General features: G+C 37.4%; 2 protein-coding genes across 2 annotated transcripts; one reads left to right on the forward strand and one right to left on the reverse strand.

The window, feature by feature from the left end:
• Nucleotides 1–3889: 3889 nt before the first annotated feature.
• Nucleotides 3890–4478, reverse strand: LAESUDRAFT_795784 (uncharacterized protein; the record flags this gene model as incomplete). The annotated part of the gene is made up of 3 exons (XM_040913972.1): nt 3890–3976; nt 4018–4096; nt 4207–4478. 3 exons carry the CDS (start codon nt 4476–4478, stop codon nt 3890–3892), a joined length of 438 nt encoding a protein of 145 aa, XP_040759326.1.
• A 2169-nt stretch (nt 4479–6647) lies between these two features.
• Nucleotides 6648–7748, forward strand: LAESUDRAFT_717377 (uncharacterized protein; the record flags this gene model as incomplete). The annotated part of the gene is made up of 7 exons (XM_040907331.1): nt 6648–6740; nt 6793–6933; nt 6992–7183; nt 7228–7307; nt 7340–7376; nt 7429–7491; nt 7626–7748. The coding sequence occupies 7 exons, from the start codon at nt 6648–6650 to the stop codon at nt 7746–7748; spliced, it is 729 nt and encodes a 242-aa protein (XP_040759327.1).
• Between the last annotated feature and the right edge of the window lie 6280 nt (nt 7749–14028).

Here is a 14028-nt window from a genome sequence, read left to right on the forward strand (position 1 = left end):
TATACAATCATGAGTATAATTATCTTTGATCACAGAAAAGTTTTAAAAAACTAAAACAATTTTGATTATCACTTTATTTGAATTGTCTTTATAATATCAATTTTTATCATTGCTCTATTGGAGTTATTTTTATAATCTTCAACATTTTTTACCTTTTTTTCAACAGCAAGTTTGTACCATCACTTGTATACAATCATTATGATACAATAATCTTTAACAACAATTGTTTTTACAACTTTAACCATTTTTAGATCACTAACTCATGAACAACCATTTAATGATTCAATGGCATGTGTGAGGTTTTCAATGTCAGCAGCAGTGAAACTAGTGTTAAGCATAGCCAAAAGTTGGGCAAAGTATCACAGAAGCAGTAACATAGTGTCACATATGTTATGTTTACCTTCTCTCACCTTGTATCCATACAGACCATACAACAGCCACTCCATCAAGATAGGAATCTGGGAGGTCAGTGTCACTGCATGAGGGATGCATTGGCATGCATGGGTCATGGAGAAACTGGTCCATTGATAAATGTTTTCTGCATATAGACAGAGGGAGGCAGTGAGATTATCAGCTTTCACTCATTGGCTGATCACCTTGGAATATGAATGGTGAGTGATCTTGAACGAATGGTCTTATAATATGAATGGTGAGACCTTGAAATACGAATGGTGAGGGATCTCAAAGGCCCAGGTGTAGCATTTCTATCACTTATCACTTTTGAGAGAGTGATTGATGCATGCTGCATCGACAATGAAGGGGTCAATTGAATCAGAGTCAGATGAGAAAATCAGTGCTAATTATAGATGATAATGCTGGAGTTGAGTCATGGAAGAACTGGTCCATTGGATCAACAATAAGACCTAGGCCAAAATATCAAGCCCTAATGCTGCTGCCTCATACTTCACCTCTTTCATATATAAGGCTGCTAACAAATCTTTATTGTCCTTATCTACTGTCTGGCAAAAATGACAGCCAAGGAAGTGTCATCGTCCATCTTCCAGTGGCAGCATTGACATTTGAGATCAGCAAGCTTTTGAACAGGCTTGAGAAACATTCTCAGCTGCTGGATACCTTCAACCATTGATTGCAAGTAGCTTAGAGAGATCATTATTCTGCTGTGCCCATAAGCTTTCAGTCACCTGAGCTTAGACATCCTCAACTGTACTGCTCTACAGTCATTTTGTGCTGCATTCAGATTGATATGCTAGAAGTCAGAAGACATAAATAATGTAGTCAGTTGACCATTGTCTTCAATATAATAGTCATCGTAATATGTGAGTCATGATAAAAAGTGTTGGAGTTCTTTTAAAATTCTTCCGTTGTTAAAGGTAATTATAATCATGGTTGAATAACAGTGATGGTAAACATTTGCTGTTGAAAAAGTGATGATAAAAGATTTTGAAAATTGTAAAAATAATTCCAATAAAGTGAATGATAAAAATTGTTAAAATTGTGCAAGCAACTGTTGTTAAAGATAATAATATAGTCATAGTTGTTATAACACTGATGGTAAAACTTACTGTTGAAAACATGAATATAAAAAGTTTTCAGTGTTGTAAAAATGATTCAAATAAAGTGATGATAAAGATTGTTGAAGTTGTTAAAACCACTGATATTAAAGATGATTATGTACTCATGGTTGTATAAGAGCAATGATAAAAAGTTGCTCTTGAAAAAGTAAAGATAAAAAGTTTCAAGATTTAAAATAATTCAAATAAGGTGATGATAAAAATTGTTAAAGTTATAAAAACAACTTTTGTTAAAAATGAGATAAAAATGCTGTTAAAAATGATTGTAGTCAAGAATAGTATGAGAGTGATGATAAAAAGTGTTGAAGCTTTTTAAAACTTTTCTGTTGTCAAAGATGATTATAGTCATCGTTGTATAAGAGTGATGGTACAAACTTGCTGTTAAAAATAATGTAAATAAAGTGAATGTTAGAAATAATATTGTAAAGATAATTTAAATGAAGTAAAGATAAAATTTGTTAAAGTTTAAAAAAAAACTGTTGTTGAAAATGGTTGTAATCATAGCAGTATGAGAGTGATGATAAAAATTATTAAAGTTGTAAAAACAACAGTTGTAAAACATAACTATAGTCAGAGTTGTATAAAAGTGATCATATAAACTTGCTGTTAAAACAATAACTCAAATAAAGTAATGATAACAATTAATATTGTACAAATAATTTCAATGATATAATGAATTTTCTAAAAATAATTCAAATAAAGTAATGATAAAAATTGTTAAAGTTATAAAAAATGTTGTTGAAGATGATTGTAGTCATGGGAGTATGAGAGTGATGATAAAAATTATTAAAGTTAAAAATGATTATATAATGATGGTTGTATAAAAGTGATGGTTATCTGCATTCTGAGTTTGTTATCAGCATGAACCTGTTATTGGCCTAGAGGTAACAAGCATGTCCATTTGAACATCATCATTCTTCTCTTCAACAGCAGCTGCATGTAGCCTCAACAAATATCACAACAAACTCATAAAAGTATCAGTAAATCTCAGGACCTCAGGAATCATTTCTGCCAGAAATGACCCTCTTACCCAAGTGAATATATTGTGACCATGTCACATTATTATCATTCTACACTAAGCTAATATTAGAATGTAAAGGTAAATGCTTAGGTTCAAATGTTAGTGCTATCTCTTGAAGCCTTAGTACTAGCATAGTATTGATCTCTACACCTAAGCACTAGCTTAGTACTAGCATAGTACTAGCATAATACTAACCTTCAGACTGTAGTACTAGCTTGGTACTAGCATAGTACTAGCATAATACTAACCTTCAGACTGTAGTACTAGCTTGGTACTAGCATAGTACTAGCATTTGAACCTTAGTACTAGCATAGTACTAGCATAGTACTAATCTTCACACCCTAGTACTAGCATTTAGACCTTAGTATCAGCATTCAGGCCTTAGTACTAGCAAAGTGCTAACCTTCAAACCTTAGTACTAATCTGCAGACCTTAGTACTAGCATAGTACTAACCTTCAGACCTTAATACTAGCATAGTACTGGCATTTAAATCTTAGTATTAGCATACTGCTAATATTAGAATCTTACTATCACTCTTCTGACCATGGTACTAGCTAACATATAAACCTGAGTATTAACCTTCATATCTTAGTAGTAGCTTAGTATATGAAAACAAGGGTATGATATAGTCACAATATTTTTATCATCTTTGATCAAAAAAGAGTGAAAAAAGATCTAAACCTTTTCATTATAATTTTGTATGAAAGATTGTAAAATGATTGAAGAAATGATTATTAATATTTCATGCAATCTTCTTTCAATCGTTTCATCATCTTTCATGCACAAAAATGTTGAAATATTTTGAATACTCTTATCACAAATTGACAGTGAAGATGCTTTAAATATTTGAACCTTTTCTTAAGATTTTTACCATCTTTTACCTCAAATTATTGATTGCTTCACCCAGTGACAGCTTAGAACCCTACACCTTGATGATGTAGGAAACAGCAAAGCAAAGCAGATATGGAACTGGAAATGTCTTCATGACCTTGTATATATTTGCAGAATGTCAATAACAGATGAGGCAGCATGCGGACAAAGGGAACACTGGGGTAATAGCAATGGAATCTGAGTTAATAAAGGTGAATTTAGTAGCGATGGTTTCGAAGGAGTGCATACGCATATGCTGTAATGATCAAAGCCGTGGAAGACAGGAAGAGCACTGAACCTGATCTTCTCCATGAAGCCAGTGATTACCACTAGATGTGTGATATAGATAGGCTTGGTAAAGCCAGTCTAAGTAAGGATGCAAGCCCTACCGTCAGCTGTCAGGCTTAACAACTAGCACAATGCAGCACAAGGCACTGATCCAGATGAATGCAGAATTGCTGTAACTTAATTCTTCTCATCTTTTGGCTGCAGCACTGTGGAGAATGGCTTGATGCTAGCCTTTCCCCATGCCATCTGGTCCCCGCAGAGGAACTGTTTATCTGCTATAATTTTTACGTTATAGCATTGCTCACCCAATATGTCCTGAATAAGTTGATGTATGACATCAGATGAGGCTCATCAACATAGACATTGAATGTCTCTCTCAGTTTCCTATATTATAGGATCAGCCTTTAGCATGGTTGAATGCAGGTTGATTCACTAATCGCTCAATGATATCGTCAAACACCTACTGCAATATGATCACGATAACTTGCCTTCACAGCCAGTTGTTCTTGTTGAGCCCAAATATAACCAGTACCAAGTCACAAATGGGAGATGAGAATGTTGTGCTGCTCATCTCTCCGAGAAGAGAATTTAGACCACCTGATAATTGCAAGAGCATATCCTCAGAAGGTGCCTTGCTGAAAGCCTTCAGAGCTTGAGCGACCAATTCTTCATCATGGACTCCATTCCCAACAATGCCAGCAGATTCAGCAGCTTGGCTCATGAGATGTTGCACTATGACATTTAGCATGAAAGGAGTGAAGAACATGTCATCTATGCTGTCGACAACAGATTGCTAGACCAAACAAATAAGGCATTTACTGGGGCTCACGCTGGTAGCTTTGGCACTTATACTTTCTGCCAATGAAAAGGCAGAAGCTTATGAGCCCCACAGTGGTGACTGTGAGTCTCTAATGATGGAGAAGATAATGGGCACTGTTGCAGAATTTCTCTGCCGTCGTGTGGGGTGAGATTGGGAGAATGTAGTTGATGCGCTGCATGTGCGCAAGTGTATGTAGACTAGATAATGCAGATTGCATTTGCAATGGAATGCTTCACTGAGATGTTCACCAAGTACAGGGTTTTTGTGAGAGTCATCTGCAAAGGTGAGCTGCAGCTGCCGGATATACTGGAAGTGATATACATTGAGATTGGTTAATATTGCATTGGGCTATATGAGCAGTGTCATGGCTATCATTGGTGGGTTGCTGGCATGCACACCCATTGTAGCTAAAGGAATATATGATGTGTATGCCTTCTTATTACTGGGAACGGAAACAGTAAGTGACAAGGGTTATTGAAAGAGCTGCATCAAAACTGGCTCCTGCATAAAGTGAACAGAGCTCATTGGCTGGCTGAAAAGTACTTCGTGGCCCATAGATCCTACAGCTAGTCTTATCAGTAAGCAATTATGCTCACAGAGAAACAGAAAGGAAGTGCATATTTGACATGAAGGGTACACAACCTGGAGTATGGTAGCTGGTTCCTTGAGGTGAGAAAATCTTCATGACTGACATGGATTCTGAAGGGGCAGATACTGCCCTGCAGAGGTTAGCTTTGAGAGCACAGTGGTCTGTGCAATGATATGGTGAGTCTCTTTGCATATGGACAGTGCATGAGTGTCTGCAGATATTGCCCTGCCAGATCAGGAACTACTTAATCTTAGCTCTTTGTCTGATGACCTTCTCTTTGTCCTGAGGAGAGTATCACTATGTACGAAGAACTGGAAGTCATCATGAAGACAATCAGGCATGCACCCACATCCAACCAGAACATATCATACCACATCTTAGACATTTGAGGCTGAGGTGATGGCATATTTTGCATGAACCACCCTCCACTTCTTGCTCTTCATCACATGTCTAGCAATGTGTGCATGCACAATGAGTGGCTGAACAAAGTGACTTGAATACATATTGGTACCTACCTTCCAGCAGAGGGGACACATTCTGCAGACAGGTGTGATTACCCAGCTTTACTGGAGCTGGCACTGGTGCTCATGTCTGATCATGCATCAGCCTCTGAGCATGTCAGGTTTTGGTAGCTGCTGAGTGCTGATTGTTCAAAAAACCATCCTTGGGTGGTGCATGTGAAGAGCATGAAGGTGACTGAGATAGACGAAGCAATGCTGGAGGACATATCAGAATAATTTGAAGATAGGCTGTGGCTACCACTGCAAGGTGAGCTGAGAGAGTTGTCAGCCATGCACAGCATCCAGTGTAAAGCATGGCAGATGAAATAAATTGGCACAGGGAAAGGACAACACTCATGAATCTTCTCTGGCAGCAGCACCGTGTGCTCAGTGCTGCCTATAATATGATGGCAGCACAATGTTTTCATTTGCACAATGTGACAACATCAATCAAAGTTACGTAAATGTTCCACATGGCAACCCACACAAATACACTCACAATCAGTATCAATTGCATTAGAGCCCAAACTTGATAACAAGTTCATGATGCCTTCACATTTTCCTGTCATCCGAGAGGATGAACACCCTACAGTCCTGCAAGATAACCACGCTCATAAAGCCATTCAGGTCAGTCCCAGTCAGTGATGCACCTGTGGTCAATGTTGATGTCCTACACAGCTTTTTTGTGGCAACCTTGCATATTTCACTGAGAACAACTCATTGAGAGCATTCTTTGCACTGGTCGAGAACTCAGTGTACATTCCTGTTAACCTGTTTCAATGTCTTATGAATGCGCTCATTGTGTTCTTTAGTCTATCAGTGGAGGTTGTAACATGAGCTGGCCATTTGACAGGATACAATTTCATCTCTTTGGCCAGTGAGGAAGCTGCTGCTAAAGCTATTGAGCTTCTGAATAAATATTTGCTTGATGGTCATCCAATTTTGGTTGATCTCATGAAGCCCATGGGAAGAAAGTGAAAAGGCGAACAACACAGGTGAATCAAAAAGTGTAAGCTTACCTCGACCATGGCTGTGCAAGTCAATATGGCCAAGGGTTTGGATAACAGTTCTGACGGCTCTGAAAAAGAGGTGCATGAGGTGATGGAGAGCACAGATAAGGTGAATATACATTTCTCTTGCAAGCAAAAGATGACTGAGACAGTTCAATAAGTCTTTCACCATTTCTGCTGCCAAAGAGGAAGCTATCATGGGTGTGGTCAGTGAATGCAATATAGATAGCAGCTTCAAGAATGAGAATAACACTGTCTGCTCCATTGAAGGTGCAATGCTTTCCATATTTGGACCACATGAAGTAAGTGGAAGATGTTCTTACCTTTTAACCTTGACTTACATGTGGTTGCCATTCTAAGGCTACCACCACTGTCCATTCTGCTGCAGAAGAGGCTAGTGCAGGCAGTGAAAGTGACATGGATATTGGTGGTGAAAATGACATGGGTCGCTGCACTGAGGATGCTACAGGTCATCTTGCCAAAGATGAATATGATCCTGTTGCTTGCACTGAAGCAGCTCCTTTACTGAGCAGCACAGTGCAGGATGCAAGTGTTAGCTGTTCATTTCTCCATCCTTTTCTGACACATTCCATCAGCCAGGGGCTGTCACTGCCATCTCTTCTACCATAAACACAGTTGTCTCAAGTGATGTCAGTGAACAAGATGAGGACAAAACGTGATGAGTGAGAGTAACCTTGCCTCCTTCAGTGAGAGGGTGATGCTTCCTGGGCTTGACTTGTCTGAGGTAAGTGCCCAGATGTTCTCACTGTTTTACCTTGACTGAATGTACTTGCCAGCTTGAGGCTAGTGCCACCATCCCTGTTCTCAAGACAGAGTCCACCTCAGATGATAAACACGATGTGAGTCACAATGCAGAGGACAAGAAGGGCCTTGCCATCTTTGTGAATGAGATTTCTCTGCCATTCAATGGGAGACATGAGGCAAGTACCAGGCTTTCTAAATTTTAGCCACTTCAGTGACATTCTGCCATCAGTTCAAGACTGCCAACTCCATCTCTCTTGCTGAAGATGGGGTTCTGTCAGGGACAGAAGCCATTCTGTTTGGGAGCAACAGAGACGTTGAAGACTGCATCTTCAATGACGAAGAAGCTGAATGAATTAGTTATGGTGTGGATGACCAGTGAAGTATGCATACATGTGTTCACTCATAGAACAGAACAGGATTCATTCAATAGCTGCCTCATTCATGTTGCACTTGCATTCATCGCTGTCGTCCATGTAGCAGATCTTGTCACCTGTAGTATTCGTCTCACACTCTTCTTAAGTGTTGAAATTGGTTTCATTTCACGTGCAATGCATTTCTGCCTCAGGCATCCAGATGATAACAACAAATCCATTTGATTAAGCACATTAGATGGTGACAAATTATTTAGGTAAAAAGATATCTTGACCCCAATTTGAACCTTCACCCGTTGATATATTCAGAGTGTTATTGTAAGTTTATCTGTCAATCATGACAGGCAGAATGACTGCTGAGCCAAGAATCTTTAATGGATTACCTTGTCTCTGGTTTAAACTGTGACCATGATTCAAACCTCTGCTCACTGCACCAAGCAAGCTGAATATGATTCCTGAGGTACGAAGAAAGCATTTGTGCGACACTGGGCACTTAGAGCATCTATGTTACATTTTTTCATCTCCATGGGACACTTAAGCAATGCATGGAAGAGTGAACCATTACAAAGTGGTTTCATTGTCTGCCCCTGTCCTGAGGTTAGGAGAGGGATCTTTCTTCAAAGGTTTCTTACTAAGTTACATTTTGTTCTTACTCAGATTTGTTATCTTTTCTAATAAGCATACAAGCCGGAGTTTGAACCTGCATGACACGGCTGATTCAAACATGTGCAAATATTCTGAGCCAATCACAGCACTGAATTTGCTAGGGTTAATGCCTTAAGGGCTGATGGCTTCAAAGCCATTCAAACCATTGTATTTAATGGCTTGAAAGCGATCTAAACCAAGGAATTCAATGGCTTCAAAGTGATTCAAACCATCATATTCATCATTTTTGATGTCTTCAATGTGACATAGCAACATGAACAATCAATGAGACAACATTTTTCAGACTTACTACAGTTTCTACTTCAGAAATGAACAATAGATCTTTACATTTTAATGCTTTGCACTTCAGTTCATCATTCTGAGCATATAAACCAAAAGCTAACGATGCAATTGTAGTTTTCTGCCACTGGAGTACATTGATTGACCTTATTTGCCTTTGGTGGCTGAGCCACAGCTCTAAGTGTGGCTGATGGTTTTCTGAGCTTGATACATGTGTTTTTATTGCTTGAAAAATGCATGAAAGAAGAGAAGTGATAATTAAAGGCCTCATAGAACATGTTGAAGTATATAAATGATTTATGCACAGCTTCAACAATGCATTTCTTCAATAACACTCAGTGCTGCTGTTGCTGAACTAAATAACCTTAGCAGGCTTAGATATTGTTGACAACTGGAAACCTTAACATGTACAATAGAGTAAATTGCATGCTGATGTCTCACTTTGTATGCTATTTCCTCATTTCATCCATACAAGCAGAATAGTTGGGGTAATCTGAGTCTTCAGCCACCATGATAAATTGTTAGAAATTCTGGTCCATATTTCGACCTTTTTAAATGTTTGAACATATCACTAATACATAGTTAATGACATCTTGATGGCTCTGCAACTAGAACCACATGTGGTCCATTTTTCGGCTCAAAAAAGCGAAGATTTAAGACCACAGGATGTCAGCCATCCAAATTTCCACACTTTCAGTTGCCACAATGCGCAAATAATACCAAATTATGACGTTGTTTGCACAATGTCTCCAACTGCTCTCAATTTCATTCCTGCAAAAGGAAAACATGTCATTTCTCATTTTTTGAGGCTCTGTGGCCTCAAAACATCATGCTTATAGTCTGGAAAATTTGTTATCTTCTGTAATGCACATAGAGCGCTGAGTTTGAAGCTGAGTTTGAATATAATGACGTGGCTAATCCAAATAGGTACAAATATTCATGGTCAATGAGAGTGCTGCATCTGCAAAGATTATTTATTAAATCAACTGAATGCTTTTAAAACAAATAAAACATTTTCTGGTGTATGTAATGTGGCCCAATAGCATAGTACCATCTTAGTAATGTATCATTTAGCATTTTTCGGAGTTCTAACAATTTTTATTCAAGATCTATAACTGTTGCAGTCCGAGTTTTCAGCCACTAAAATAAATTGATAAGGCCTTATTTGCCTGCACTGGCTGAGTTACAGTCCTTTATGGCTTATGTATTTCTGAGGCTACATGACAAGGATTTCTTGTATTGTACTGAAAATTTTATACAGAGACAGATGATGTTGAAAGGCATAATATTAATATATCACAAGTTATGAATGATGTGTGCAGAGCCTTAGAAAACTGTTAGACTCACATTCAGGGCTGCTGTGGCTGAACTGAAAACCTTAGCACACAGTGATAATATTGACAACTTGAAGGTTTTGAATGTGCATATGGTATGTTGTGCCCTTCTATTTTACATGGTGTACTTGCTATTAGCAATGCATCTATCAATAATCTGTGTATGTGTTCAGCCAAATCAGTTCTAGCTATGCTGTAGTTAATCTTTCAAGGTATGAATCATACACAACATACTCAATGAGCATGGCCTCTGTGATTATAATAATTAAAAGCAGACCTTCTACTGTGAGGGCTATGAGACCTATGGCAATTTCAGTCACTGAGTATTTTCATATTTGACAAATGGCTGGCTTTTGTAAAGGTGCTAGAGCCTTGACTCTTATCTTTTGATTTGAAAATTTGCTACAGTTTATGAACATCATGTGAAGCATGATAATCAGATTTATTGCACATAATTCACATGCATATTGCTGTAGAAAATGAAGATATGAATCAGTCTTTTAAGTAATGCAATCATAGTGCTGAATATGTTTCTGCAAACTCAGTCCTTGCCCTTCTACAACAAAATATGTCTGTGCAAAATAGCAATATGTTATAGAATGTGATTTATGAGTGATGTTTCATGCAAATTTCAAGTAGCACTTCAAAGAGCAAAGTCAATGATACATTTTAGGGCAAATATGGCTGACAAAGGGATACACATTCTATAAGCTCAAACTCAACCTGTTTGAGAAAAAGGTAGGGTCAACAACAATTCTCTGCTAATGGATCATGCATATATGAAGTACAAAAATCTATGTAGCAAAGTGTGTTCTATTTCTATGCAAGAAAGTGATGATTGTTCTTCATAGTGCTGAATATGTTACATTCTCTATTGATAGCAAAACAAAGGCACAGTTATCTACAGATTATGTTTCACCTATGCCATTGTTATTCTCTTTCAATGTTAAAACCTGTGATTCTTGTCTACAGTATTGAACCAAAATGGCTCAATTGACTGGCACAACTTCATTTTATACATCTGAAAACACTATAATCTTGAACTGAAAAGCAGGAGAATGGTTGCAGGCACATTAGATTGAAATTTCAGTTGACCTGTGAAGCATATTATGAAAAAAAATTATGAAAAGTATGACTTGAGCACGTTGCTAGACCCTTTGCTATTTATAACAGATGAACAGAGAATGAGCTTGGTCCTACATTATATGTTGAAAACAATAAAACGAATGATCACCTGTTTGACACCTTTCACAATAGTTATTACTTAAGGTTAATCAGCATTTCAGCTCATTTTTGACACCTGTACAGTCGAAACCCAAAGTTTGAATAGCATAGTGTTATGAAAATACTATTTGTACTTGATAAAGCTCAAAGTTTGAAATAAATACTATATGGAGATACTATTTCTATATTGTATAAAGGCTGGTGCTAGTATAATCCACTATAAGTCAACAGTTACAATGCTGTATATACATTTTGCACTCATCACTCATCTATAAAGCACATCTTCAGTGCTACATGCATAGATCATTGGATGATTTGTCCTATAGTGCATGAAGATTGATAGTTCTATGGATATCTCTGTACATACAGTCAATACACTACATGATGCAAAGAGGTATAAAGCTGTTAAAAAATCTAAGATACAAGTTGGTGCATGCAGGCAGTCATTTAGCATATAAAGTGACATATATGTAGTAGGTCACACAGCAGGTAAGCTCAACTTGAATCAGCCCAGATTCAGAAATATGTTCATCATCACAGCATGAAATGCTTACAGAAATGAATTAATGAGCTTGGCTATGCTGGCTCTGTCAGAGAGGCAGAACAGTGACTTCAGAAAGACTGAAGGTCAGATGCAAAGGAAAAGAAGGGAAGGGCCAAAAACATGCTAAGAATTATACAGATTTATTGATGTAACACATCTTTGAAACATCAAGAGTTTTATAAAATGTATTTCATGATTGGAGTAAAAGCTGTTGTGGCAATTTGACTTGGCATGCCAATCATGATCAAGATCAATAATGCCACAGAGTGACAGCTATAAAGTGTCATGTTATCAATGGTGCAGAGCATGTAGTGATAGATGAAAGGCAAAACCTTTGCAGTAAAACAAGGTGGCCCTGAACACACTTTTGTTAAGCTAATCAATTGTGAGAAATCAGATGACACTTTATACTCAATTTTGCTATGACAAACTTCACCTCTTACAATCACACAAGGTCTAACAACATGTACACTACCCTGTTTGCAAAACTAATCTCCAAAATTGCAAATCTGATCAGTTTGTGTACAATTGTCCTTTCAGAGTTTCAGGCTTTGATGACTATGAATCACTTAGTTAGACAAAAATTTAAATCTACAGCTTTTAGATGAGATAATCAAGCTGCATTGAAAACAAAAGTTGTATAGTCAAAGATCTAACTAGAAATGCACCCATCATCTTCCACATATGTATCATGAAAGGGCACAATATATATGTCTAAGACAATGCATAGTTAACACAATTGAGAAGTCTGAGGTCTTTTTTTGCATTGAGAACCTCATGGACACAGAAAACAATGAAAGAAGAGCAAGCATGTAAAATTGTATATCTGTTAGAAAAACAAACACAGTTTTACTGTTAGCAGTGACAATAGTGAAAAACCTCTACTGATTGCAATTGCATCAATCATGTGAGCAGCAAGAGTGGGAAAAAGGTAAAATCTTTTTTATTGCTTGCCATATATTCAGCTTCAGTGGAGTTAAAACAGAATGAAGATACTTTTTGGTGAACACATGACAGCCTTTCCTCCATACTTAAAGATGTTCACAAATCATCCAGAGCAAGGGAACAATTATTCAGCTCAAATTGTTTTTTTAACAATTTCACCAACCTTTTTAGCAAGGCAAAGACAAGTGTATGCTCTACGAAAGATGCAGAGATGTTTTTCATGCTGTGTTGCATAGTGCAGATCCTGTTGCATTTTCTATTACTGCAAAAAATGGTACAGATGTTCATAGTTTCTGTCCTGCTATACTTGAATGATAATCTCTCAACATTAATAATCTTAACTCTCTATCAGTGTTGCAATAGAGATGTGAAGAGAACAGATGCTTTCATTTATTTACAGAACTGGAGCCTAGAGAAAATGTTCTGTCATGTTCAGCTTCTCAAAGTCAATCAAAAGCTCTTAAAAATGGCTGCAAGCCTTTTTCCTTAGAAATCTCAGTCAGCATGTCAAACATGTCACAGATGACTGATCAAGATAGATAAAATTCATTCATCAGAAATGAAAAGCAAGTTTAGGTTCATCTTACACTATATATTGCAGAGAGTAGTATGAAAATTTAATTGTGTGATATTCTTGATTTATCACTTATCATTTTACTTTAACAGTGAATGGTATGAGTGGTCACATATGGTTTCATGGTTGGATTATCACTAGCAATAGTTTAATGCAAGAGAAATGTACAAGTAGCTAATTATAAAGTCAAGCATATCACAGATTTAGCTTGGTGACAATCTATGCAATACTGCATTGAATTTCTCCATATTTCTATACTGTGAATCTTGAATATACTGATATTGATACATAATGTAATACATTATGATTTCTTAATCACATCAGGTGCAGTAGTGTAGCAATGATCTACAGCAGTCAAATGATTAAGATATATCTGAGACACTTATAAAGATCATAATATAAAGTATTAGCAGTTAAGAGCCTTAAATTTCAGAAATTGTTCCTGCCAGAAATAGTCCTCTTACCCAAGTGACAGCCAGGATGAGGAGGGCAACAAAAGCCAGGATCAGCATTCACTAATCCTACATGATCCAGAGCAGCACATCAGGTGATGGGAGAACAGACACACATGCAACAGCAGATACACCACCACAGCGAGAGTGAGGAGATAGGAGGGATGAGGTGAAGTGATGGTTGCGGTTGAAGAGGAGGACAAACAAGTGCCAGATTTTCCATGGTGCATGGACAGTGTGCTG

This window comes from Laetiporus sulphureus (assembly GCF_001632365.1).
Source record: "Laetiporus sulphureus 93-53 unplaced genomic scaffold LAESUscaffold_58, whole genome shotgun sequence".
Lineage (NCBI taxonomy): Eukaryota > Fungi > Basidiomycota > Agaricomycetes > Polyporales > Laetiporaceae > Laetiporus > Laetiporus sulphureus.